At 43.2% G+C, this 27,851-nt stretch overlaps 1 protein-coding gene and 1 pseudogene across 1 annotated transcript in view; one reads left to right on the top strand and one right to left on the bottom strand.

The window, feature by feature from the left end:
- arhgef33 (Rho guanine nucleotide exchange factor (GEF) 33) overlaps positions 1-27,851 on the top strand; it is a 28,928-nt gene extending 1,077 nt beyond the window's left edge. Inside the window, exons 2-6 of the mRNA XM_078230594.1 lie at positions 8,681-8,817; positions 15,387-15,532; positions 16,715-16,975; positions 22,201-22,330; positions 27,330-27,851. Of these exons, the coding sequence (XP_078086720.1) occupies positions 8,681-8,817; positions 15,387-15,532; positions 16,715-16,975; positions 22,201-22,330; positions 27,330-27,498 (843 nt within the window). The 3' untranslated portion in view covers positions 27,499-27,851. The remainder of the gene's footprint in view (positions 1-8,680; positions 8,818-15,386; positions 15,533-16,714; positions 16,976-22,200; positions 22,331-27,329) is intronic.
- LOC144504916 (U2 spliceosomal RNA) lies at positions 6,625-6,804 on the bottom strand (annotated as a pseudogene).

Below are 27,851 nucleotides of genomic sequence, written 5' to 3'. Positions count from 1 at the left end.
GGCATGTGAAACCAAAAAATCCCACCCATAACTTATTGCTTAAAATAATTTCTTCTTATCCTATCTGTCCCCCAGGTTTTTCTCATGCTTTTTTCTTTATATAAATATTCAGTTATTCAATTTTAATTAAAGATTCCAACTTTCCCCTGCCACAAATGCAATCAGCCTCATCGATAAGCTATGCAAGTCTTCTCCTCGTCAGACTCACATAGGAAAATAAATATGGCATGTTGGCCTTCATTGCAAGAGGTTTCGAGTACAGGAGCAGGGATGTGTTGTTGCAATTATACAGGGCCTTGGTGAGACCACACCTAGAATATTGTGTGCAGTTTTGGTCTCCTTTTCTGAGGAAGGATGTTCTTGCTCTCGAGGGAGTGCAGCGAAGGTTTACCAGGCTGATTCCAGGAATGGTGGGACTGACGTATGAGGAGGGATTGACTAGGTTAGGATTGTTTTGGTGGAGTTCAGATGAATGAGGGGGGGAATCTCATAGAGACTTATAAAATTCTAACAGGACTAGATGGGGTAGATGCAGGGAGGATGTTCCCAATGGTGGGGGAATCCAGAACCAGGGGTCACAATCTGAGGATTCGGGGTAGACCATTTAGGACGGAGATAAGGAGACATTTCTTCACCCAAACAGTGGTGAGCCTGTGGAATTCATTACCACAGGAAGTAATTGATGCTAAAACATTGAATGTATTCAAGACGCGGTTTGATATAGCACTTGGGGCGAATGGGATCAAAGATTATGGGGAGAAAGCAGGATTAGGCTATTGAGTTGGACGATGAGTCATGATCGTGATGAATGGCGGAGCAGGTTCGAAGGGCCAAATGGCCTCCTCCTGCTCCTATCTTCTATGTTTCTATGTAAATATTTTCTGCCGTAGGAAGTTTTTTAGACTTATAATTCAATGATTCAACAGATTGTAGGCATTCAGAAATGCTTGGAAGGGATCATTCAGTCTCAAGTCCATCAATGCTGGCATTATAATCTAGCCTTTGAAAGCGAATATATTTTTCAGATTAAAATTGACACTGAGCCATTTTAAGAGATGTTAGGACAGGTGAATAAATGTTAGGTCAAAGAGGTAGGTTTTCAAGATTGTCAGAATGGAAGACAGAGAGGTAGAGGGACGGAGACGTTTAGGGAGGGAATTCTGGAGCTTAGGGCCTGGATGGGGTGCGGGATACAAAGAGATGAAAATTGTATGAACGCTGAATTCTTGGAGGACAGTAGGACTGGGAAATGTTATAGAAGTTGGGAGAGGCAAGGCCATAGGGTCGTTTGAGTACTAGAATGAGGATTTTAAATTTGACGAATTGGCTGGATCAGAAGCTGATAACGATAAATAAAGGTTGCTGCTCACTTTGCTAATAAGTGTTTTGTCTCTGTAGATCCTTTCACATTACACGGTCCCTTTGTGACCTATCATATCACAATAGTATCCCCTGTTTCAACTTAAAGTAAAGGAAACTCACTCACCTCACAATTCAGCAAGGCATCCAGTAATTTTCTGATTTCTGCATATAATTACGAACTCTGTTGTTATACATTACGTAATCAGGATGTAGAAACAATCAAACATTTATTTTTCTATTGTTCACATGGGAAACATTTTTAAATAATCATTATGCAGACAGAATTACAATCTTTGTTGATATAGGAACATAGGAACGAAAATGGTAGGCTATTCAGCCCCTCAAGCCTGTGTCACCATTCAATTAGCTAAGTTGACTTGCAATACCTGGTCTGCTGAAGGTAAAGCTGACAATCAGAGAATTATAGAATCCCTACAGTCCAGGAGGAGGCCATTCAGCCTATTGAGTCTGCACAGACTCTTCAACAGAGCATCTTACCCAGGCCCAACACCCACCCTGTCTCCGTAACCCTGTGCATCTACCCTGCTAATCCCCCCAACCTACACATCTTTGGACGCCAAAGGGCAATTTAATATGGCCAATCCACCTAAACTTGGACTGTCGGAGGAAACTGGAGCACCCAGAGGAAACCCATGATGACACGGGGAGAACATACAAACTCCACACAGACAGTCACCCAAGGCTGGAATCAAACCCAGGTCCCTGGCACTGTTAGGCAGTAGTGATAACCACTGTGCTATTGTGCCACAATTTGAGTAATTAAAACAGAGGAGGACAGAATTGGAGGAGCATAGGGATCTCTAAGTATTATAGGGCTGGAAGAGATTACAGAGATAGGAAGGTACAAAGCCATGGATGGATTTGAAAACAAAGATGGAAATTTCTAAATTGAGGTGTTTACAGACCGGAAGAAGCATTGAGGGGACAGGTGCAAGGGTCTTAGTGCAATTTAGGATATGGGCAGCAGAGCTTTGGATGAGTTTAATGGAGGGTAGGTTTGGAAAGCATTGAAATAGTCAAGTCTATACGTAACAAAGTCATGAATAAGGATTCAGCAGCAGATGAGCTGAGGTGGGGTGGAGTTGGACAATGGTGCAGACATGGAAGTAGGCAAGCTTGACGATGGAATGGTTATGTGGTCTGAAGCTCAATTCAGGGTCAAATGGGATACCAAGGATGCAAATGTTCTAGCTCAGCCTTAGACAATTACCAACAAGAGGGATAATTGTTAGGAAACAGTAAATTGTTGAAGGCATTTGTTTCAGTCTTCCTAATATTTAATTGGAGGAAACTTCTGATCAACCAGGCCTGAATGTCAGACAAGCAGTTTGGAAAGTTGGAGATGGTTAGTCTTGCTTATATCTCATTGTTTTATTATCACATAATAAGACCCAACTGTAAATTTGCCCATAGATTCAATCATTTTTTAAATGATTTACCAAAAACTTTCCAATGCTGTTTATTGACTAACAAAGCAATAATTTGTATTGTAGAAATGTCTTTGTATGATGAACGGAATCCATGATCTTTTCAGATTTTCTTCTAAGTGTTGTCTTTGGTGGAAAAAGTAGAGATGATGTGGAGATGCCGTTGTTGGACTGGGGTAAACACAGTAAGAAGTCTCACAACACCAGGTTAAAGTCCAACAGGTTTATTTGGTAGCACAAACTTTCGAAGACTCAAGCTCCTCCTTCAGGTGAGTGAGGACTTGTGTTCACAAACAGGTCATATAAAGACACAAACTCAATTTACAAAATAATGGTTGGAATGTGAGTCTTTACAGGTAATCAAGTCTTAAAAGTACAAAGAATGTGAGTGGAGAGAGGGCCAAGCACAAGTTAAAGAGGTGTGTATTGTCTCCAGCCAGGACAGTTAATGAGATTTTGCAAGCCCAGACAAGTCGTGGGGGTTACAGATAGTGTGACATGAACCCAAGATCCCGGTTGAGGCCGTCCTCATGTGTGCGAAACTTGGCTATCAGTTTCACTGTACAAAGAACCCCCAGCTTTTGTCATGACACTACGGACTTCCTACAGAAATGGAGCAGTTGAACCAGGAGCACTCCTCGTCACAATGGATGTCTCAGCACTCTACACCAGCATCCCCCATGACGACGGCATTGCTGCAACTGCCTCAGTACTCAACACCGACAACTGCCAATCTCCAGATGCAATTCTACAACTCATCTGCTTCATCTTGGACCACAACGTCTTCACCTTCAACAACCAGTTCTTCATCCAGACACACGGAGCAGCCATGAGGACCAAATTCGCACCTCAAAATGCCAACATCTTTATGCACAGGTTCGAACAAGACCTCTTCACTGCACAGGACCTTCAACCGATGCTATACACTAGATACATCAATAACATTTTCTGCCTTTGGACTCATGGCGAACAATCATTGAAACAACTATATGATGACATCAACAAGTTCCATGCCACCATCAGACTCAGCATGGACTACTCTCCAGAATTGGTTGCATTCTTGGACACACGCATCTCCATCAAGGACGGTCACCTCAGCACTTCACTTTACCGCAAGCCCACGGATAACCTCACTTCTCCAGCTTCCACCCTAAACACGTCAAAGAAGCCATCCCCTACGGACAAGCCCTCCATATACACAGGATCTGCTCAGATGAGGAGGATTTCAACAGACACCTACAGACGCTGAAAGATGCCCTCATAAGAACAGGATATGGCGTTCAACTCTTCGATCGACAGTTCCGACGTGCCACAGTGAAAAACTGCACCAACCTCCTCAGAAGACAAACACAGGACACGGTGGACAGAGTACCCTTCGTCATCCAGTACTTCCCCGGAGCGGAGAAGCTACGACATCTTCTTTGGAGCCTTCAACATGTCATCGATGAAGACGAACATCTCGCCAAGGCCATTCCCACACCCTCACTTCTTGCCTTCAAACAACCACACAACCTCAAACAGACCATTGTCCGCAGCAAACTACCCAGCCTTCAGGAGAACAGTGACCACGACATCACACAACCCTGCCACAGCAACCTCTGCAAGACGTGCCGGATCATCGACACGGATGCCATCATCTCACATGAGAACACCATCCACCAGATACACGGTACATACTCTTGCACTCGGCCAACGTTGTCTACCTGATACGCTGCAGGAAAGGATGTCCCGAGGCATGGTACATTGGGGAGACCATGTAGATGCTACGACAACGAATGAATGAGCACTGCTCAACAATCACCCCTTTGAGAATCAGACAATGTGACTGTATTCAGAATCAGAAAAAAACAATCACCAGGCAGGAGTGTTCCCTTCCAGTCGGGGAACACTTCAGCAGTCACGGGCATTCAGCCTCTGATCTTCGGGTAAGCGTTCTCCAAGGCGGCCTTCACGACACACGACAACGCAGAATCGCTGAGCAGAAACTAATAGCCAAGTTCCACACACATGAGGACGGCCTCAACCAGGATCTTGGGTTCATGTCACACTATGTCTACCCCCACGACTTGCCTGGGCTTGCAAAATCTCACTAACTGTCCTGGCTGGAGACAAAACACATCTCTTTAACCTGTGCTTAACCCTCACTCCACTCACATTGTCTGTACCTTTAAGACTTGATTACCTGTAAAGACTCGCATTCCAACCATTATCTTGTAAATTGAATTTGTGTCTTTATATGCCCTGTTTATGAACACAAGTCCTCACTCACCTGAAGAAGGCGCTTGAGGCTCCGAAAGCTAGTGCTGCCAAATAAACCTGTTGGACTTTAACCTGGTGTGAGACTTCTTACTGGGAAAAAGTAGAGAGCAGTCCATCAGCTGTGAACACTTAGAGACAAAAAATGGAAGAGCGGGTCCCGTGAAGTTATGCTGGTAGGGCGCTTTGAATGAGCCTGCCCCGCTGGCAACCTTAGTTTCTAACAGATTAGGGTTTTGTAAAAACAAAAAAACTGACCTCCCCCCACCCCCCAGCACAGGGACAGAACCCTCCCCCCGTGGACACAGAACCTTCCAGAAACTCTCCCAAAGAACATAGGAGTGTCCCCAGAGTACACCCCTGCCCCCGGCACAATGTCATTGGCAGGGGGCAGGGACAATCACAGCAGGAAATCCTACTGCCATAAAAGACATTTTGGGACTTCCGTTGGATTCTCTGCCCCCTCCAGCTTTCCTGATTGCTGAAACTGGGGCAGAAAATCACACCCTCCCCATGTCTTTTGCACAGATTGAAAATAAGGCTATGGTTTTCCATATTTATTTCCTTCCTAAAACAGTAATGGTTCCTCAAGTACTCCACACTACTTATTGATTGCTTAATGTACTTTTTAAACAACATACAATTTCTTCTTTCTTAGTTCCCCATTTATGTTAAACCATTCCCAGACAGAGAATGAGCAAACAAACCGCTTGTCTATGTCCCTGATAATGCTTTTTAAAAGAACATGAAATGTCACAAACCTCTGAATTCTATACATTAGCCTCTCGTCTGTAGCATTAGCCTGCTATTAACACTTCTATTGTTTCTCAATGTCCCTACAAAGTACATTTAGGGCCAGGTTTTCAGAGTCGAGTTGACTCTGGAGGCCTTTGAAGATGGTGGGCTGTGCCGCCCCATTTCTGGCATATCCTATTTTTGTTAGCGGAGGAAGGGACAGCATGTGGACTATACAGGTGGGAAACACAAACTCAGCAAGGCTATTTGAAATTTGTGCTGAGTTCAACTAGACCCCATTTTCATTGTTCCAAGGGCAGTATTGGAGTCACTAATTTATGGAGGAAGCATAAATGCTCTTCAGAGCTGATAATGTCTGTTTAAGTATCATGATCTGAAGTTGTTTAAATCTCTAGCCCTTCAAAAGTGGGGTGGGGGGAAAGCAGGCTGTAACTGTCAGAGTTAAAAAACATCGCTGGAGTGTATTGATTGACAGGCCATTGATATAGCTTAAAAAATACTACCTGTTCCTGCAATTCTGATACACTTAAATATTGACATTTTCCAAGAAGTGTTATTACAGTTGATCCATTTAAACGCTTTGAGTTTCAAAAGCTCCAAATTCACTTACCTCAGCAGGGGGATTGAGTTCATGTTTTGATTGACAGTTTTTTTAAAAATATACTTTTCCAATTCAATCAAATCAAATCCAATTCAGAGTCTCAACAAGTTGAGACATTTCAGATCCAGGCTGACAAGACAGGACGGGAGACCAAAACCACCCTGTCCTGGGCCTGATCTACATGTGTCAAGCTGATTGGAGAAGGGGGAGGATCCTCCTCCAAGACTTGAGCTCATTTGCATCTTAGCCAAAAGGCCGAGATGCCGCTTTTAAAAATTGCTTCATATGAAACATATGAAGCCTCAGCGTAACCTAATGACCTCAACCAAGTGCAGGCGATCCATACTACACTTGATCTTAGCCAAAAGGCCGAGAAGCGATGTTTTGATTGACAGTTTAAAGATGTCATGATACGCATGTGGGTATGAGGGCTTATAGGAGTGGGTGAGGTGGAGGGTGAGGTCTAGGGGGCCTCCACACCCTTTTATAAGACTGGGCTGAAGTCTCAGAGAACTGAGGCAGGCCTTCTAAGCAAGTTGCCATGGCACCCGACCACCTCCGAACCACCTTCAGAGGCAGCAGGTCTGACGCCCATCCCTATCCACCAGGAGCGTAAATCGTGTGTGTGGGCATCATTTCCATGGAGATGGGTCTGCCGAGTTGGAAGGTTTCCTGCCTCCATGACAAAAATCTTTCCCTTAGACTCCACTATTGGCATAATTTGCATAGTAACAAATAAACAAACTTGCACATAAATAGTGCCTTTCGCAACCTCAGGGGTCCTAAAACATATGAAGCAGTTTTGAAATGTAATCATTGTTATCATGTAGGAAAGTGCAACAGTTATTGCATAGCAAATGCATCGAGGTGAATAACCGGTTAATCCTTTAGTGTTGTCAGTTGACAGGAAAATGTTGGTAATGACACTGGGGGAAACCCCCCAGCTCTTCTTCAAAATAATGCTATGGGCTTTCTTACATCCACTTAAGAGTGGAGATAGGGCCCTGGTTTAATGTCTTGCTTCAAAGGTGATGGGTGGGATTCTCCCAAAAAAATTCTAAGTGTCTAATTCGCTTTTTTAGCGGGATTTTCAAAGTGAATCTCCCATATTCTGAGCATTGCTGAGTGCACCAGCGTGATTCATGCTAAAAATCAGTGGGCAGGGCCTATTCCCAATGGAGAGGCTGGCAGCTCAGCACTGAGCGGGCCACTGCGCATGTGCCGATCTGTCAGCATCGAGATCGGCGCATGCGCAGTAGCCCCGCACTGCCAGCCTCCCGATTGCTGGCCAGTTCAATCATTGGCCAGCCCCGCATTGCTGCCTCTCTGATCCTGTCACAGCCCGATCGCTGGCTCCCCCAGACATGTCCGGGCCAGCCTCGACTCCCTCCCACCCCTGCAGTTCTGATCTCCCCCCTTGCAGTCCCGATCTGCACCCCCCAACAGCCCCGACCCTCCCAGCAGGCTGACCCCCCCAACCCTGATGGCCAGCCCCAATCGCTGGCCAGAGATCATAGAACTCTGCCTACGATCCCAAGTGCAGAGTGGCAACGGGTTCCCCCCTCAACCCTACTGATTGCCCCCAAAGGCCCCACCTCCATTAGGGCCCCTCTTGGCACTGTCCCATGCCTGGTGAGCAATGCCAAGATGCCCCTGGGCATTGCCACTTTGCCCTTTGCACAGTGTCAGGAGGCCAGACTGGCATTGCCAGGCTGGCAATCCCCAGGGGGCAACCCCCCTCACCCCTGACCTCCTGGGGGACCTCAATGGCTGTCCTTCACCTAGGCGGGGTCGGGCCACCAGCTCCCCATTAGTGGGGAGCCGTTGTAAACCCCACCTGGAGTGAAACACTCCTGGTGGGGGGGGGAAGGTGGGGGGGGAGCTGGGGGGGGGGGGGGGTTGCTAGTGGACCCAGAGACTTCAGTCCCGGGCCTGCGAATTATATGTAAATCACGATTTAAATAATTTATATCTCTCCGTGCCGATTTCTGGCGCAGAGCTGACGGCGCTGGAAATCCGGTGGCCGGATACTTGTGGAGGCTGTAGCGCCCAGCGGGAAGCCCGCGAAATGGCCTCCGCTTGAGTCTCCCAGCTGCAAAAGCCAGGAGAATCGCCCCCCGGCAGGTCTAATAATGCAGCACATTTTCAGTAGCACACTGGAGTGCTAGGCTGGATTACATGCTTCAGTGTCTGGAGTAGGATTCTGACTTGGAAGTTTTTTTTTGTAACAAGGTTGTTTTAAAAATTCATTTTACAGGATGAACTTCAAGGAGCAACCACTCAAATCAAAGAACTTGGTGAAAGACAGAAAGAAATGACAGAGTTTATAGAAATACTCCAGCACGACCATCAACAGAATCAGAAAAAAACAAGCTCTACATCAGCACAAAATAGGTATCACATTGTGCAGGGAATGTGCCTCTAATTGTATGAATCTAATCACATTTTTAGAAAACAGCATTTTGTGAAATAGAAGAAGTTAATGAATTGCTTTCTGAACAAGGTACAAATGTATGCTGTGGTTCAGGAAACTTCAGGAAGGGGCCCAGGTTGAGATTTTGAAACTTAGCTAGAAGGTTGCAAGCTCAAACAGATTATCTAGTCACTTAGTTAAGCTTCTGTCAATTGGATAGCCACCATTAGTTCTTGATTGAGATGCTTTAAGAAATGGAAGCATTCAAGTATAGAGGAAAGAATAGGTTGACAAAGTGTTGCATAAAATCTAACAGGATTGTTTGAGTAAATCCAAGTCTCCTGTAAGTATGGTCAGCAATTTTTGTTACTCAAGGGTGTGATCTTACGACCTCGCCCTGCCCGACTTTCGGTGAGGCAAGGTGGTACGATTGGGTGAGAGGCAAAAAAGGAGAAACATGCCCGGTTTCCCGCTTCCCCTGATCGTACCGGACTAGTCTCTGGGCTCACTTTAACTCGCCGGTCGAGCTTCTCAGCAGCAAGAATCACAGATGGTCTCCGCCAACGGGAGACCAGATGTGATGACCATCACTCTTTTTGCACCATGTGCCATAAGATTGTGATTCGGAGCTTGCCAAAAATGGGTGCAATTCTCTCCCGTTTTCTCACTCATTCGCGCCCTCAGTACTAATGATTGCAACACATGCAATTGTTGCCAGCAATGTTCATTCACTTTTCCCTTTCTACAAGACCTTCTTCAATTTCAGATCAAGATTACATTCACTTCAGACACTTACTCAAGTTTTCCATCCATCCTTCACATATGTTCTCTTGCTGCTGGCCTGCATTAACATCCAATATTCTCCTCCCACTTTCACTGTTTCAGAGTTACATACACCAAATTTTTTAAATTCTCAAATGCTACATAATGGAGTTCAAATGACTTGAATAATGCATCCTTCCTTGATATGAATTTCAGCTAATACACATGCCTGTCCAGGATCCAATCCTTGATTTACTTTTGATGCAATCATGGTCCATGCTTTCTCCCACACCATGAACATGTATATCAATGTACTGTTAAAAGTCTTGTGTGGGATCCACACTGCGTCACGAGTTTACACTGTAAAATGCTATTGTAAAAACTTCTAAGGAGAAGTTCATTAAAATGTAAACATTTAGCTGTAATACACTTACCCATAACCTTACCTATGATGCACCTTGTGATGATCTAACAGGAAATCCAATGTTAAATTACAACTTTGGCTGACAATAATGATCTCTCATGACATTAGGTGGCATGGTGACCCAGATTTTCCTGTCAAAATAATAGTGAGGACAATTGATGCTCACCGTTATTTATGCACAAATGGTATATGAGGAACAAATAAATGGTTAAACACTTTTGCCGGTATTTTACGACCTCGCCCGCCCAAGGCTTGTGAGATCCCACCTGAGGCCAACAGAGAATGCCATTCTGCACGAGGCGGTAAATTTCCAGCCTTTAACCCAAAACATGCTGTCCGAGCTGCAATACTCCGCCATTAGCTTTGTAAAAACAGCATCTTGCTGTCTATCTGATGGCTGAAATACATCAAGTGGCATGAAGTTGCTGTATTTGTGTGGTGAATACAAACTAAATTTGCCACAGATATTTAAGTCTTGTCCATTCTAGGCTGATGAAACATAGAAAATAAAAGCAGGAGCAGGCCATTCGGCCCTTTGAGCCTGCTCTGCCAATCATTTTGATCATGGCTGATCATCATATTCAATATCCTGATCCTGCCTCCACTGTCCCTATATCCCTTGATCCCTTTAACCCCAAGGGCTACATCTAATTTCTTCTTGAAATCACACAACGTTTTGGCTTCAACTGCTTTCTGTGGTAGTGAATTCCACAGATACACCACTCTCTGGGTGAAGAAATTTCTCCTCACCTCAGTCCTAAAAGGTTTATCCCTTATCCTCAAACTGTGACCCCGAGTTCCAAACATGATTAGTTTTAATTACTGCCAATCAATCTCTCTCATTAAAAATTAACTATTACAAATGTGAAGTCTCATTCCTTCATGTTTTAACTGTAATTAGAGATGATTAAAATATAACTTTTTTATTTTCTATCTCCCTCTCTCTTAACCCATTCTTTCTTTCCCTCATTTTATTTAATTTTTGCATCTAGAAACCATAGAACCATAGAAACCCTACAGTGCAGAAGGAGGCCATTCGGCCCATCGAGTCTGCACCGACCACAATCCCACCCAGGCCCCACCCCCACATATTTACCCGCTAATCCCTCTAACCTACACATCCCAGGACTCTAAGGGACAATTTTTAACCTGGCCAATCAACCTAACCCGCACATCTTTGAACTGTGGGAGGAAACCGGAGCACCCGGAGGAAACCCACGCAGACACGAGGAGAATGTGCAAACTCCACACAGACAGTGACCCGAGCCGGGAATCGAACCCGGGACCCTGGAGCTGTGAAGCAGCAGTGCTAACCACTGTGCTACCGTGCCGCCCCTGATTGACATTGAATTCACCCATTCTAATTGGCATATCCTCAGTTCTTACGTTATTAATTTCACAATCCTTCAGTCTGATTGATTATGGAGATACACAATGCTTCTCCTGTTCATTCAGGACGCAGGTCCTATTTCCCTTGTTGTGACATTATCAGCTTGCACCCTCAGCAATTTGCCATACAAATAATGTAATATTTTAACATACAAGGGAAAATCTAAATAAGTAGAGTAGATTCTGTTAGATGATCAGCTTTGTCAAGGCGGATAATGATGTAGTTGATTTTGAGACCAGGGTCCTGAATCTCAATAAAGGGAACTATGATGGTATGCGGCCTGAATTGGCCATGATGAACTGGAAAACACTACTGAAAGGAAAGACAGTGGACAGGCAATGGCAGGCATTTAAAGAACAAATAGGTGAACTCCAGAAATTGTTTATTCCTGTTTGGCACAAGAATGGTAAATAAATTGTGGCCAAACCATGGCTCTCAAGGGAAATTAGAGATACATCAGATTCAAGGAAGAAGCATTAAAAATTGGCAAGAAAAAGTAGTAGGCCTGAGGATTGGGAGCAATTTAAACTTCAGCAAAGGAGGACCAAGAGATTGATTAAGAAGGGAAAAATACAATATGAAAGTCAGCTAACGGGGAACATAAAAACTGACTATAAAATTTTCTATTGATATGTAAAGAGAAAAAGATTGACAAAAACGAACATAGGCCCCTTACAGTCAGAAATGGGAGAATTCATAATGGGGAATAAAGAAATGGCCGAGGAATTAAATTTGTACTTTGCTTCAGTCTTCACAAAGGAAGACATGAATAATGTACAAGAAGTGCTGAGAGAAACATGTTTTAGTGAGGAGCTGAATGAAATCAGCATTAGTAGAGAAATGGTTTTGGGGAAGTTGATGGGATTGAAGGTGGATAAATCTCCAGGTCTTGATAATCTTCATCCCAGAGTACTTGAGGAATTGGCCCTGGAAATAGTAGATCCATTGGTGGTTATTTTGCAAAGTTCTTTGGACTCTGGAATAGTTCCTACAGATTGGAGGGTAACTAATGTAAGCCAGCTATTCAAAAAGGGAGATAGAGGGAAAACATGGAATTATAGATCAGTGAGCCTAATGTTGGTACAGGGGAAGTTGCTAGAGTCGATTATCAAGGATTTCAGAACTCAGCATTTGGAAGGCTGTGGTATAATCAGACAAAATCAGCATGGATTTACAAAAGGGAAATTGTGCTTGACGAATCTATTGGAATTGGATGTAAGGAGTAGAGTTGACCGAGGAGAACCAGTGGATGCGATTTATTTAGACTTTCAGAAGGCTTTTGACAAGGTCTCACAAAGCAGACTACTATGTAAAGTTAAAGCACATGGGATTGCAGATAATGTCTTGAGATGGATAGAAAGCAAACAGTTACCATAAATGAGTCTTTTTCTGATTGGCAGTCATTGACTAGTGGGGTTCCACAGGGATCTGTGTTAGGACCCCAACTGTTCACATTATATATTAATGATTTGGAAGCTGGAACTGAATGTATTATCTCCAAATTGCCTCCTCCGACTTCTAATTTCTATGTTTCTGTGCTTTTACAGCAAAATTTGGTTCATTATCTTTTCTCTACATTGTACTCAGAAATGTTCCTATCCCACGCACTAAGATTCCCGTGGTGGGCGGGACACAGACCGCGCAAAGGTCCGTGTCCATCGGGCAGGTTTTTCTGGCTGCACTTGCCCCAAAGCCAGAAAATCCCGCCCAAGGTCAATGTTCTTTCCTATTGTCCGATTCCCATGGTGCGTGGGGTGGTAAAATTCCAGCGAATATGTTTCCAGGAATTAAAATATCATGTAGCATTTTTCTCAGTAACCAACATTTCTGAATTCTCAGCTAAGAATCAAAGGACCGCTACAGAGCAGGAGGAGGCCATTTGGCCCATCGAGCCTACACCAACAACAACCCCACCAGGCCCTATTCCCATAGCCTCATGCATTTACTCTGCTAATCCTCTGATACTAAACAACAATTTAGCATTGCTAATCCACCTAACCTGCACATCTTTGAAAGGAAACCAGAGCATCCAGAGCAAACTGATGTAGACATGAGGAGAACATGCAAACTCCACACAGTCACTTGAGGTTGGAATTGAACCTGGGTCCCTGGCACTGTAAGGAGGGGCTCAGAGCCTCGAAAGCTTGTGTGGCTTTTGCTACCAAATAAACCTGTTGGACTTTAACCTGGTGTTGTTAAACTTCTTACTGTAAGGCAACAGTGCTAACCACTGTGCCACCATGCTGTCCCCCTTAAACTGAAAATCAATTCAACATATATTTCATGAGAACATGAATCCATTGTTATTGTAATGCCTTTATCAAAACAATTACTTGAAAACTTCAGTCTTCCCCAGTACTTATGATATCCATTCCCAAAGGTATGACAATTTACCAAATATGGACTGTGCAGTCTGAACACCTAATTGCCACAATGCACCAGCAGCATTTATTAAACTGAAATACCAAAATATTTATCTGCACTTTTTTATTGCACTGTTGATTTTCAAAGTTGATTTTTTAAAAAAGATTAGAGAAATTCCAGTAACGATAAAATTGGGTGCTTTTTATTGTAAATAAACTGTCAGAAAGAAAGGGACAAAATGAGAGTAGCTCCAAGTAATTCCTTAGCTCTGGGCAACCATGCAGATTGAGGCTTCTACCTGAGTTATTCCATCAAAACAAGTATAAAACAAGGATTTTAAAACTCTTTTTCAAAACAATATGCCTATAGGGGTTTTACTTTTTGAGTTATTTTGATGAAAGCAACCCATGTGTTTATTTGCTTAAGAACTGTTACATCTCTAACATTTTTCAGTTCTGATGCAAGGACACGATCTGCAATGTTACCTCCATTTCTCTCCATAGATGCTGCTGAACTGATTTGATTTGATTTATTGATTTGATTTATGTCACATGTATTAGTCTACAGTGAAAAGTTTCTTGCATAGATACAAAGTTTTACCGTTCATAGGGAAGGAAAGGAGAAAGTGCAGAATGTAGTGTTACAGTCATAGTGTAGAGAAAGATCAACTTAGTGCGAGGAAGGTCCATTCAAAAGTCTGATGGCAGCAGGGAAGAAGCTGTTCTTGAGTCGGTTGGTACGTGACTTCAGACTTTTGTATCTTTTTCCCAATGGAAGAAGGTGGAAGACAGTGTGTCCGGGGTGCGTGCGGTCCTTAATTATGCTGGCTGCTTTTCCGAGGCAGCGGCAAGTGTAGACAGAGTCAATGGATGGGAGGCTGGTTTGCGTGATGGATTAGGCTACATTCATGACCTTTTGTAGTTCCTTGTGGTCTTGGGCAGAGCAGAAACCATACCAAGCTGTGATACAACCAGAAAGAATGCTTTCTATGGTGCATCTGTAAACTGCTGAGTGTTTCCAGCTTTTTCTGTTTTAATTTCAAATTGCCAACATCCGGCATATTTTGTTTTTGTGCAATTTGTTTATTTACTCTTCTGGAGAAGGGGGATATCTATTCCCTTTTTATCTTCTTCCCTGCTGCCTGGCCCTTGGAGCATCAGGCTTCAGTGTTGTCAAACTCCATGGCCTTCCCAGTCCAAATGCTGTGGACTATCTCCCTTTCAGTTACCTCTAAAGTTAGGACCACAGTGCTGAAAAGTCCTACTATCTACACTATGATTCTTCCAAGCAACACGAGAACTCCAGCCAATGCTACAAAAACTTAGTACATCCCTCTCCCTCATGCTACTAAACCAGTGACTTCCTTTTTCCCCAGGGAAAGCTACAAAGCATAAATAACCTATCTGATATGTGGTGCACATTGTCTACCACCTTGCTTTCTATCCTAGGCTTTAAGTAAAAGCCAAGTGGAGTAATGGCTGTGCAATTCTTTTATTCATATATCTTGGTTGACATTTTCAAATTGCCTTTTATTATTTCACGTGATGGTGATATAGAATGATTGTCAAATGCATAATCTTGAGGAATTAATGTTCATAATTTTCTTTTAGCAATAAAATGTGGAATTGGGAAGCTCAAAACACAGGAGAGAAATATCCGGTAGACCCAGCTTTATACTGTAAAATGTACGTGAATTATGAACCTACACTGAATAAACGCTATTCTGTGAGCCTTCCCCATAGCATGTTCCAGAAAGGTAGGGATGACTTCAAATTCTTTGAGTAAAGTAAGATTCGTACTATACTTTCTTTGAACTTTTTTCTCCCTCTGTCAGAAAATACTTAGTGCCATTCCCTCAGTTTTTACTTTATGCGTTGTCCTACTGACTTTGCTACTTTTGACAGATACAGTATGTCATATAACTCTTTCCTATCATTCCACAACATTGGCACACAGTCCCAACATATTGCACCTCAGTACTATATTTGATTATTGAAGGGAATTGAGTCGTTATTTTTGCTTCACCCACCACCTCTTTCCTAATGACCTCATGCTTCCCTCTCCTCCTCTCTCACTTGCTACCTCCTTCCTTGATTCTCCCACTCCCTCCCTCTCACCGTCCCTGTCCCGAGCCCTTACTCACTGAGTAACTCTGCTTGTGTGATACAGAACTGTTTTATGATTTGAAAAACAATTAGGGGTGGTCTCGAGGGAATGTCTGTGAATCATTATTTGTATTTGAATGTTAGTCTGCAACTATTTTTTTGTATAATATAGTTTTATTTAATTCCTATTCCAGATTCTTAGCCTTCTTGCAATGTAATGGATGTAATTGCAAAATATATTTGGGCTGAAAAAAAAACTTCTATGTAGTAACTTACGCAGTGCTCCTCAACCTCTGATCACAGGTTCCCTATCTCCCCCCCTTCCTGTTCCTCCAATCATAGGTTCTGTCTCTGGAGGGGCAGCAAGAGCAGGAGGGAGGGAACTTGTGATTGGAGGAGCTGGAACATCATGCATGAGAGAGACAGAGTTTGTGATTGGAGAAGCAGCTCCTCACAGACCTGTCTATTCCACACTCACTGCTCCTCCAATCAAACTCTATGGGGGGAATTTTCCCATCCCAACTGCCACGGGAATCGTAGTGGCGTGAGGGGGGTAGGGGCATGCAAAGATCTGTTGACCTCGGGCGGGTTTTCCACTTTTGGGCTGAGCGCGGCTGGAAAATCCCACCCTACATTTTGTGTGGGGTGGGGTGACCTTTCTTGAATTTTTTGCCCTTTTTTTCTTTGAGATTTTGCAGGCTACTTGTAAGGTTTCCAGGGTGAATTTGCTTGCTACCTTTATATTTTGAAGCTGATTCACAAAATAAAGATGTCAACTGCCTGAAGTTATGCTAACCCATTCTGATAGTTCAGTAGATCTGTTTGTATTCCAGCTGTGCATAAAACAGACATGGAAGGAGGGCAAAACTCACCTGGCAATGCTCACCCAATACATGAGTTGATGTCACCAGTGGTGAGAAATGATCACGAGTTTCAGCAACATGTTGACACAAAACCAATGGTGGAATATTCAGACAGTTGCAAAGAATTGAACCAAAGCAGATATACTTCCCAAGAAAATGGATTGGAAACCAACCATGTCACAAGTCAGTTAGACAGCAAGAATGTTCAATATCTGAAAAAGAAATACCAAGGTAACATGTTACTGTTTAAATAATAATACAACTTTTTATAATGTTGTATTGGAAGGAAAAAAATGTGTTCATAGGTACTCTGTTGATTGGTGATTCCTTTTTTGAAGTCTCCTCAGAATTAGAAAAAACATAATTGGCTAAGTTTCTCCCTCCACCTCCTGAACATTTAGGTTCCTTGTTGCTAATGATTCCATCTCCACTATTATGGTGGCTATTAACGTATTCATATGAGAACCTTTATAGTCACAACAATCTATTTCATCATTCAGGGGGCAGGGAGAACCTGCAGAGTCCAATCTTGTCCAAAGCTAAAGTCCATACATTCATACTTCTGTTACAATTCCAGCTGATTTTACTATTGGACAAGTCAGATCCCAGGATGGAACCCGGCTTGATAGATCCTAACTTGTATTTTTTGTTTAGGGGTGTGAAAGGTGGCTACTGAACAGAGTAATTAACTTCATACAAAAGAATAAAACATTTATTCGACAAGAAAAGATGAACTATAATTCAATACTCCTTCACCCTAGCTATATCTTTCCGATATGCGATATTCTCTGGACCCCCTAGCTGTTGGTGAGAATCACGATAGCCTAGAGAATCATGATAGCCTAGAGAATCAGACGTAGGACAAAAAATGGGTTTGGCACCTGCTCCCGTTACAATTAGCGGGATTGATGGCCCATTCACTGGCCCAACTCTCCAGCAGGAAATGCACCAGGCAGGCTTTGCTGCTGGTGCTGACTAGTGTGGGCCTGGTATGCTGGGCCCCAAGGGGTCCACGGGAGCACCACCAACCCCTCAGCAAAGAGAGGCAGCCTCCCTTCCTCCACTCAAATAACAGGTTACCCGTCCCCCACACCACGCAGGCATGAGGGTGACCTGACCCCCTTCCCACAGCCCCCTTTCCCCTCCAGCACCCCCCCTCTCCTCACAGCCCCCTCAGGTGCCCTTCCCCCTCAGACCCCCCTGTAGCCCCCCCCCCCCCTCCCCCTCAGAATCCTCACTCAACCCCGGTTCCCTCAGACCCCCCATTCAGGCTCACCTTCAGGCCATACACTTTGGCAGTGCCAATGGTGCACTGCACCCTGGCATCCTGGGGGCACTGACACCCTGACTTGGCACCTTGGGCCCAGAGGGGAATCAGGGAGGTATGTCCAGTGGCCATTTGCCCCTCCGTTGCTGCCAGGCTGCAGAGAAAGGGTTCCCTCAAGGGTCCTGGGGATTGGTAGGCTTGGGCAAGGGGCAAGAGGTTGACCTCACCAGTCTCCCTCAAGATAGGGGTCTCATGGCTTGACTGCCACTTTCCATTCTCCACAACTGTGCATTCAGCCCCAATGTATTCACAATGATTTGAAGTCTGCAAGCCTTGAGAGCTTTGAAACCCTCTCTATTGCATTAGAAACCTTTGATCTCTGTCAATTTCAAAGTGCAATGCTTTGAAATAAGCTTCCATTGACACCTTAATGTATTTCTACTCAGCCTCCAGTCATCTGTGTTTATTTTCATTTCCCTTCATGCTTGAATGCATCTCAAGTACCTCTATTGTTCTAATTGCAATGTTTACAGACAATTGAAGCTTGATTGACAGTTTTGGTTTCTTCAAAAGGAATAATTAGTCTGCAAAAGAGGAAGTTAAACCACTTATTGACTTCAAATCAAAGCTGCATGAATATACTGGGGATGATTGCATAGCTGTGGAGAATGGACCCCCCCTCCCGCCCCCAACAGTGAAATTGACATTTTCTCTCTGTCAGAGACTTCAAAGAGATCTGCTCACACATGCAGCTTCTTACAGAAAGAAAGGGAAAGTCCCTGCTGCAAAATGGAATGCTATTGTGATTTAAAAGCCTGCCAGCTGTCCAGGGGGCAAGGAGATTAAAGAATTAAGATGTTGATCACACGGCTGTCTGAAATCACTATGCCGGGGCTAATCTTCAAATCTGCCCAGGCTAGATGGGGCAGTCCAGCCACGAGACCCTCATCCTAGGGGAGAGTGGTGAGGTCAGCCCCTTGCCCCCAGCCTGAGCCCATTCAACCCCCAGGATCTGCAGGGGACCTTCCCTCTGCAGCCTGGCAGCAGCAGAGGGGCAAATGCCCACTGGACCTATCTCCTTGACCACTCTCGTTATCCAAAGTGCGAGGCCAGGGTATCAGTGCCAGGGTCCCATGGGGTAGTTTCCACTGGCATTACCAAGGTGTGGGGCATGATGGACTGCCTGAATGGGGAAGGGGGGATGAGTGGCAGGTCTGAATGTGGAGGGGGGGGGGGGGGATGAATGGGAGACTGAGTGGGAGGGCATCATTTTACCCTCATGCCTGTGTGGTGTCGAGGGGTGGGTGACCCGTTATATATGGGTGAGTGGGGAGGATGTCCCTCTTTTGTGAGTGGTTGGCGGCGCTCCCAAGGACAGTGGGGTGGGGTCACATTTCATTTTTTTGGGGGGGTGGGGGGCCTGTCTCTGAGCATGGAGATCAGGTGCCCAATCTGTAAACAGCTGGGCTGGCCGGTGGGTTGTTGGGGTGCATGAATTTGCATCCATCAGCTGGGTGAATCCCACCTGACAGACACTCCCAGCATCAGTGCAAAACCCTTCAGTATTTCTTCAGGCGTTGGCACTGAGAATGGCAGCCATACAGATTTGTTAGGGTGACACAAAATACAAAATAAATCTATTTTATACTCTAATTTACACAGTAAGTACACAGTCCATGCAAAACAATAGGCAAACTAAGCAAAAGCCATATTCTTAACCTTTTCTTAACACGCAAATACTAACACAAATTGACAACATTTAAAAGGCATTTGGACAGATACATGGATAGGAAAGGTTTAGAAGGATTTGGGCCAAATGCAGGAAAATGGGGTTAACTTAGATGGGCATTTTGGTCAGCATGGACCAGTTTGGGCCTAAGGGCCTGTCTCTGTGCTGTAGATTCTATGATTCAATGATTCTATGATTATCTGAACATGCAAAGCATCTACAATAAGAACAAAGAATGTATAGGATAAGAACAGGTCCTTTGGCCCTCCAAGTCCGTGTTGATCATGATGCCCTAACTAAATTTAAAAAACCTTTTTATGGCAGGCTGCTTGGCTTTTCTTTGGTAATGGCCTTCGTTTGAGTTTTTCTTACTTAGTGCAGAGATTAGCAACCTTCCGGCTGAGAGAGGATTCACTAAGCTTCAATGGTCCAGTAGGCCATAGTGGGACAGTAGCAAACACACTTGGTACAATGGACGGTAGCTATTCACTGAAGCCTGAAGCTTTCACAAACTATTGAAAGCAAACCCTGGTACTTGTGTTCTGTGCCAATCGAGTGAGAGATTACTGTTCCTTCCTGTATTGCGCTAACGGTGGCCACAATGGTGTGGTCTCCTTTCCAGGGTACAGTCCTGGTCAAATATAATAGAGATTCTGAACCGTTGAGGAATCAGGATCTCCCTCTGCCAACTGTTAGTATTGTCCAGAGGCAAAGGTGAAACCAATACTGTTTGGTACCAGCTCTGCTGCAGGGGTTACTTGATCCATATCCCTCTATTTCCTTCCAATTCATGTACCCATCCAGATGCCTCTTAAATGTTGTTAACATGTCTCCTTCCACCACCTCCTCTGGCAGCACATTCCAGGCACCCATTACTCTGAAAAATTTCTCCTACACATCTCCCTTAAACTTTCCCCCTCTCATTTTGAACCTCTGCCCCCTTGCTTTTGACACTTCCACCCTGGAAAAAGGCTCTGACCATCCACCATGTCTATGCCTCCCATAATTTTGTGGACCTCTATCAGGTCTCCCTTTAGTCTCTGTCTTTCCAGTGAAAACAATCCTAGTTTATTCAACCTCTCCTCATCATCAACACCCTTGAGACCAGACAACATCCTGGTGAACCTCCTTTGCATTAAAGACAGATTAATTAGTGACACTAATAGGTGTTCCAATCTAATCACCATTATGAGACATGGTTACAAGGTGATCAAGTTTGGCAAATAAATACTCCAGGGTACACAACATTTAGTCCTGATAGTAAAGGCATTAGTGAGAAAGGATCTTGGCTTGTAAGTCAGGAAATAGAATCAATATGGGTGGAGATTAGGAATATCAAGAATCACAAAATGCTGGCCCCCTAGCAGTAGTTATACCATTGGTCTGAGCATTGAGAATGAAATTATTGGAGCATGTAACATACACAGTGTGATGATATGGATGACTTTAAGCAATATGGACGAGAGCAATCAAATTGGTGAAGGTAGTTTGGAAAATGAGTTTGTACCATACTTTCATAAGAATTTCCTTGAACAGAACAGCTATTTTAGATCTAGTATTGTGCAATAAGGCAAGGTTAATTAGGAATCTCATAGCAAAAGAACCACTGGGAAATAGTGATCATAATACAGTTGAATTCCATATTAAGTTTGAGAGCAATATATTTGAATCCCAAACAAGAATCTTCAGCTTAAACAAAGCCAATTATGTAGGTATGAGGGGAGAGCCTGCTAAGATTGATTGAATAAATAGACTAAGAATTGTAACAGTATGTTACCAACAGAAACATTTAAAGAAAAAATTCAAGAAGGTCAACAAAAATATATTCCACTGAAAAATAAACTCAGCAAGATTTCTGTGGCTTACTAAGAATGTTAAGGATAGTCTTAGAGTAAAAGAAGTTTATATAAGTATGGAATTAATTAGATAGCTCTTTCAAAGAGGTACAATGGACCCAATGGCCTCTTCCTGTGCCATGTGATTCAAGGGTCTGAATTTTCAGGATGGCCGGGGGCCACAAGGAATGCATCCCTGCCAACTCCATCAGGCCTGATGCCGTTTCATGTTCTAACAAATATTCTAACAAATACAATCAGATTGGCTGGCAGCTCTCCAGTCATTCCAGGAACAGTGCTGCAGTGGCCGGAAGAGGCACTGCAGCTAACTGCCTGGAACAAAAAAATGCCAGGAACTGGAGGAAAGGTAATTGGCAGGAGGTGGTGGGGTCATGTGCAGGGAAAGCCTGTGGGGGGGCTGATTGGGGTGTCAGAGATTAGGTCAAAACTCCAGGTGAGTGGTGGGGGGAGCGCAAAATTTTGACCTATGAACATTTTTGTTACACAGCATAAATTACACTACAGCCAAAGTTATGAATATTTCATGAAAACTATTAAAATAACAACAAATAAGGTAACCAAACATATTTTACAACCAATCATTCTCTGCCTTTACACTTTCTAGTCAAAAGGTACCAAGCTGCTATGGAACTACTGAAGTCAGAAAGAATGTACACATTCAATCTTTCACTAATTCTGAAGACAAATCTCAGTGTGAGTGGAAAGAATCTGATACTGAAGAGCAAAGATTTGAGGTACAGTTTGCAATATCTTTAAAAATGATAACTTAAGACTTGTTTTGAACTTCTGATGGATTTAGCAACAATTTTTCATTTTATTTTCAACAAATGCTCATTGTTATAGCGTGCACTAGAAACAGTTTCAAAAAAGTTACAAATGACGGAGAATCAAGAAAATCTGACAAATATAATGAGAAGAATTTAACAATCTATAATATCTCACTTGTTATAGAATGCTTTCAGTTAGTCCCAAGTAAAATGTGGGATTAATATAGCGTCATCTCAAGTTTGGGATCTGCAAGGCTCATGGGTCCTGATCATTCTTTTACTGAAACACATTGTGCTGTTTCCTCAAAGACAGCTCTCGCATATAAGTTTGATTGATGTGTTCTCCTTGTCATGAGTCCAGCATCTCACTGATAAATTATGTAAACCCTGTCTTTGGGACCCAGCCTCATTTCTTCCTCTTCATATATAATGAATAGTTCTCATTATGCCCACATCGCAGTTGCTGTCTTACAATTCTTTGTCAATTTACTTCATTCTCATTGGTTGTGTGTAAATGTTTCAATTTATCTAATTTATAACTGCTGATTTTCTACTTCCATTATCTCACCAATTTTATTGGATAAAATACTTTCCACAATGTAAACAAAATCTCAATCCGTGACAACTTCTCACATAACCAAACAGACTCCTGCAAATTAGGTTTATAATAGTAAGCGTATGAATGAACAAAAAAAAAATCAATTCCAACTTTCAGTTTCAAATTTCCTCTCTTCTCCATCCACTAATGAAACTTGCTTGCTTCATAAAGCTTCTTCCGTGTTTCATTGCTCAACCCACCCAACTGGAGCCTCATAATCTGAAGTTAACAATTCCATGAAGCCACAGTGTGACCTCCATCCTGCCCTTCCCTCTCCCAGATTTCCCTGCCACTTTTGTCCCACCATTCCTGAACCCAAACCCCATAGTACACTGGTTCCTTCCAGTCTCAGGCCTAATTTGCTTGTAAAACACTCCTGTCTGATGTCCCACCAGTGGCCACTGCTGGTCTCTAAGATAGCACTCTCTCCTGGGAGAGAGGCGGAAGTCTTGCCTTTAAAGCAATTAACACTGCTCCAATTATTAAATTGTTGTGGGGCAATTGTTGGAATTGTGAATGGATTCTCTCCTCTCTGAACTTTTAGCCAAGGGAGGGGAGGTGAGGTGGGTTGGGAGGGGTGGGTGTGTTTGGAGAGCACAGTGCCCTGTAAAACCCAGCCCGTGGTGTCAGCTTCCACATGTATAGCAACAAAACTCACCACTACCTCTCCACTACATTTTGTAATGTCTCCATTGTTATCAGATAGCTTATTTGACAATCTAAGTTAAGTTTTAAGTTTATTTATTAGTGTCACAAGTAGGCTTACATTAACACTGTAATGGAATTACTGTGAAAATCTGTTAGTATGAAGAACCTGCCTTGCATGAAACATAACTTCAATCAGTTGAACATTGTAGATACTAAAGCTATCTTGACACCAACGCTACCCCTCTCTCTGGCCACCAATTCAGGCTGAGCCAGGTAGGAAGCAGTGCTTCAGGGTTTATTACATTTCTTATGTATTGTTGAAAACCTGATGCTGTTTCATGTTCTAACAAACATTGATTGGCAGAATGTGGGACTTTTGTCCATCACCAGGTGGAGGTCCTCCCTTGCAGAGCTGCCGGCCAATCAGAATGGCTGGCAACTCTCCAGTCATTCCAGGAACAGTGCTGCATTGGTCGGAAGAGGCACTGCATCTAGTGCACATCATGTCAGTAGTCCTTTTGGTATATGCAAAATTCCAAACATTGTGGGTTGGATTTATGACCCTCCTGTCAGAACATAAGAACATAAGAAAAAGGAGCAGGAGTAGGCCATCTAGCCCCTCGAGCCTGCCCCGCCATTCAATAAGATCATGGCTGATCTGATAGTGGTTTAGTTCCACTTACCCGCCCGCTCCCCATAACCCTTAATTCCCTTATTGATCAGAAATCTATCTACCTGTGACTTAAACATATTTAACGAGGTAGCCTCCACTGCTTCAATGGGCAGAGAATTCCAGAGATTCACTACCCTCTGAGAGAAGAAGTTCCTCCTCAACTCTGTTCTAAACTGACTCCCCCTTATTTTGAGGCTGTGTCCTCTAGTTCTTGTTTCCTTTCTAAGTGGAAAGAATCTCTCTGCCTCTAACCTGTCTAGCCCCTTCATTATCTTATATGTCAGAGACAAGATCAGAGGAAAATTAGCTCCAGCAGCTTGTGTGCCAGTTCCCTGGACCTATCCCACCTCCAGGTCATTTTTGCAAACACAGGATCTGGGGCCCACATGTGACAGGTGGCCAATTCAGTTTATTAAGGTCAATTAACAGAGACCAACTAGAATTTTCCAGTCAGTCTCCAGGTTCCCACAGGGAGCAAGGGTCAGTTTAGGTGCATGAGGCAGACACCAAGCAGCAGTTTGGAAGGCCAACACTCCAGGGAAACCTAAAGGCGCTCCTTGCCTGACTGGGGACAGGAGTAGCCACAGGCCATACTGAAGAGGGATTACCCCTTCCCTCCCCCACAGCGGTTACTTGACTGTTGAATCTATTTTTTACTTAATGACTTTAAAAGTTGGAGAGAGGGTGGCTCCATTTGAACTGCTCTCTATGAAACCCTCTAGTTTCATGAGCCCACCTGCCATCTTTAATTAGATGTTGAACATGCCCTCTGGTAGTTAATTGGCCACTCTGTGAAAATCATAGGTCAATAACTGAGGAGATGAGGCACGGACCCAGGACACCGCCCTCTCTGTTTACTGCCCCTGGAGGGAAACTCCAGTTTAGCAACAAAGCAGAATGAATTTGGAATGTTGCAGTTAACTATTACCCTTGACATTGGTCTTAAGCTATTTTGCTACTAATAACTCACTCTTACTAAGTCCAAAGCATGGAAGGAAATATTAAGAAGGTACGGTTTTGAAACCATTGGATACAAAATGCTCATTAGTTCTGATGAGGTCTCTATTAGCCTTGCTAGGAATCTAAGAACCACTAGGTAACTTCCTGAAGACTACCTTGGTGCTTGGTTTAGCTCAGTTGGCTGGACAGCTGGTTAGTGATAGCAACAGTGAGGGTTCAATTCCCATACTGGCTGAGGTTATTCATGAAGGTCCTGCCTTCCCAACTGTGCCCTCGTCTGAGGTGTGGGTGATCCTCAGGTTAAATCACCACCAGTCAGTCTCTACGGTCATCCTGGACTATGGCGACTTTACCTTTTTGCCACAGTATGGAAAGATGATAACATACTGCACTAGAAGTAAGTGTGAAGCTGATTACAACTTCATTCTGGGTGCGTTTGTGTTCATTATTTACAATTAAATCTCATTCAATGAGTTCAACTCTAAGAAGTGAAGTTACTAAAAGCAGCAATGTTTGATAGCTCTTCAGAGATGGCAGGTGCTTCAGTTATGTAACTGTCAGGTGGTGAAAAATAAATTTGGCATTTAGAATTTTGGTGAAGTTAAGGAAGGCAGTGGCACTGAATGTATGGAAACAACAGTGATGTTTATTTTTCACCACCTGACAGTTACATAACTGAAGCACCTGCCATCTCTGAAGAGCTATCAAACATTGCTGCTTTTAGTAACTTCACTTCTTAGAGTTGAACTCATTGAATGAGATTTAATTGTAAATAATGAACACAAACGCACCCAGAATGAAGTTGTAATCAGCTTCACACTTACTTCTAGTGCAGTATGTTATCATCTTTCCATACTGTGGCAAAAAGGTAAAGTCGCCATAGTCCAGGATGACCGTAGAGACTGACTGAGGAGATGAGGCACGGACCCATCACTGTTGTTTTAAAAACAAAGTTGCAGCATAGAATCCTTATAAATCTTTTGGCAAAAGGATTCCTCTCTCAATGGAAAATCTCAAAACATATCATGAACTAGATAAATGGCTTTGTGTTAAATAGCCACTCAATCACTACCTCACTCTTTATTTATCATAATGTCTATTTTAAATTTTCTTGAGCAGGAGTGCTCCTCTGTGCCCACAATGAATGGATAATAATGAATAAATGAGCTGTGTATCTAGGCCATTTTGATTGCTTTCAATAGCTTTATGTAAGAAGATAATAACATTTCAACAATTGAATTATCCACGAATAGCAACTTGCATCTCCTCACCCTTCATCACAATTCAGCACCTGCAGCTATGCTGATGTTTCAAGAAATCCATATATCCTATCTCCAAGATTAGATTAATTGTTCATTTATTTCATCGCTGTTTGTGAGAGCTTGTTATGTGCAAATTGGCTGTTGTATTTTCTCTACATTACAACAGTGACTACCATCAAAAGTATTGACTGCAACGTGCATTGGGATGTTCTGTTGGTCTGCAAGGTGTTGCACAATTGTATGTCTCTCTCTCTTGTCTTTCTTTCTCTCTCTCTCTATTCTAACAATGTGAGTGTTCCTCAGAATTTTCCTCTTGTTCTTTGTGATCTTCCCTACATCCCCAGTGAGTTGAAACTAAAACTCATCGCACAGTTTCTTACTGTAACTTATTCTTCCTCATTTCAGAACTGTTGGGAACGCACCGTTCCAGCAGCCTTGCCATGTGGCTTTGACACCTCCCTCCACTGGTAAAATACCACCGGTGGCATGAGGAAGCCCTTAAATGGCCAGTTTATCATTCAGGGCTTCAACTAACAGTTGGGAAGGCTGCCTGGTGTCACCCTTGCCACTGTTAAAATACCAGTGAAGGCAAGTATGCTTTGGGCACGGAGCCTGACAACATGACCCCCGATTTTATGGCCACCTGCCAGTCCACTCCTGGAGTTGGCTGTAAAATTCCATCGAGGAAATTTTGAGAGCTGACATTAAACAGAAATTAAAGTTGGATCTTTCCCTGCGCTGGAAGTCGTTTATAAATCTGTGATACGCGACATGTTGACACAATTTGTTTTGATCAATTGTTCTTTGACTGCCTTTTCTTTGCAGTAATATTTTACCCAGTTCCCTCAGAGCCCTCACCCAACTTCACATTGCTCTGCTGTGTAGTCTAGAGGAGAGGATGAACAGATGGCAATGGCAAGGCATTGTGGGAGATATCTTCCTGAAATTGCTGAACAATGATGAGGTAAATATAAAACTAGTAAAAGTAGTGTAGGAACCAGCTTGTTAAATATGTCTTCCCAAAAGAGCATCTGATTTAATGGTAAAAAATAGTGAGGAATTCTTTCTTTCTATATTTGCTATGTGTCCAAGCCAACTTGTAAGAGGCAGTATAGTTGTTTGTTCAGTGTCCTAGACCTTACTCATATTGTTTTGGATGGTGTTCAGTTATTTTAGGACTGTATTAATGATCACAATCTCAGCTTTTTATTACCTGGAAAGCCAATCTTTTAACCCTTTTGTAAACAGGTTTCTATCACTTTCAAAATGAAAAGTGAAAGTACTGGGGCAAAAGAATAAAGATAAGTTCAAGACAGAGCCTCAATGAATTAAACTAATAAAATAGTC

The sequence above is a fragment of the Mustelus asterias genome, chromosome 15 (genome assembly GCF_964213995.1).
Source record: "Mustelus asterias chromosome 15, sMusAst1.hap1.1, whole genome shotgun sequence".
Lineage (NCBI taxonomy): Eukaryota > Metazoa > Chordata > Chondrichthyes > Carcharhiniformes > Triakidae > Mustelus > Mustelus asterias.
This window is presented reverse-complemented; position numbering and strand designations above follow the sequence as displayed.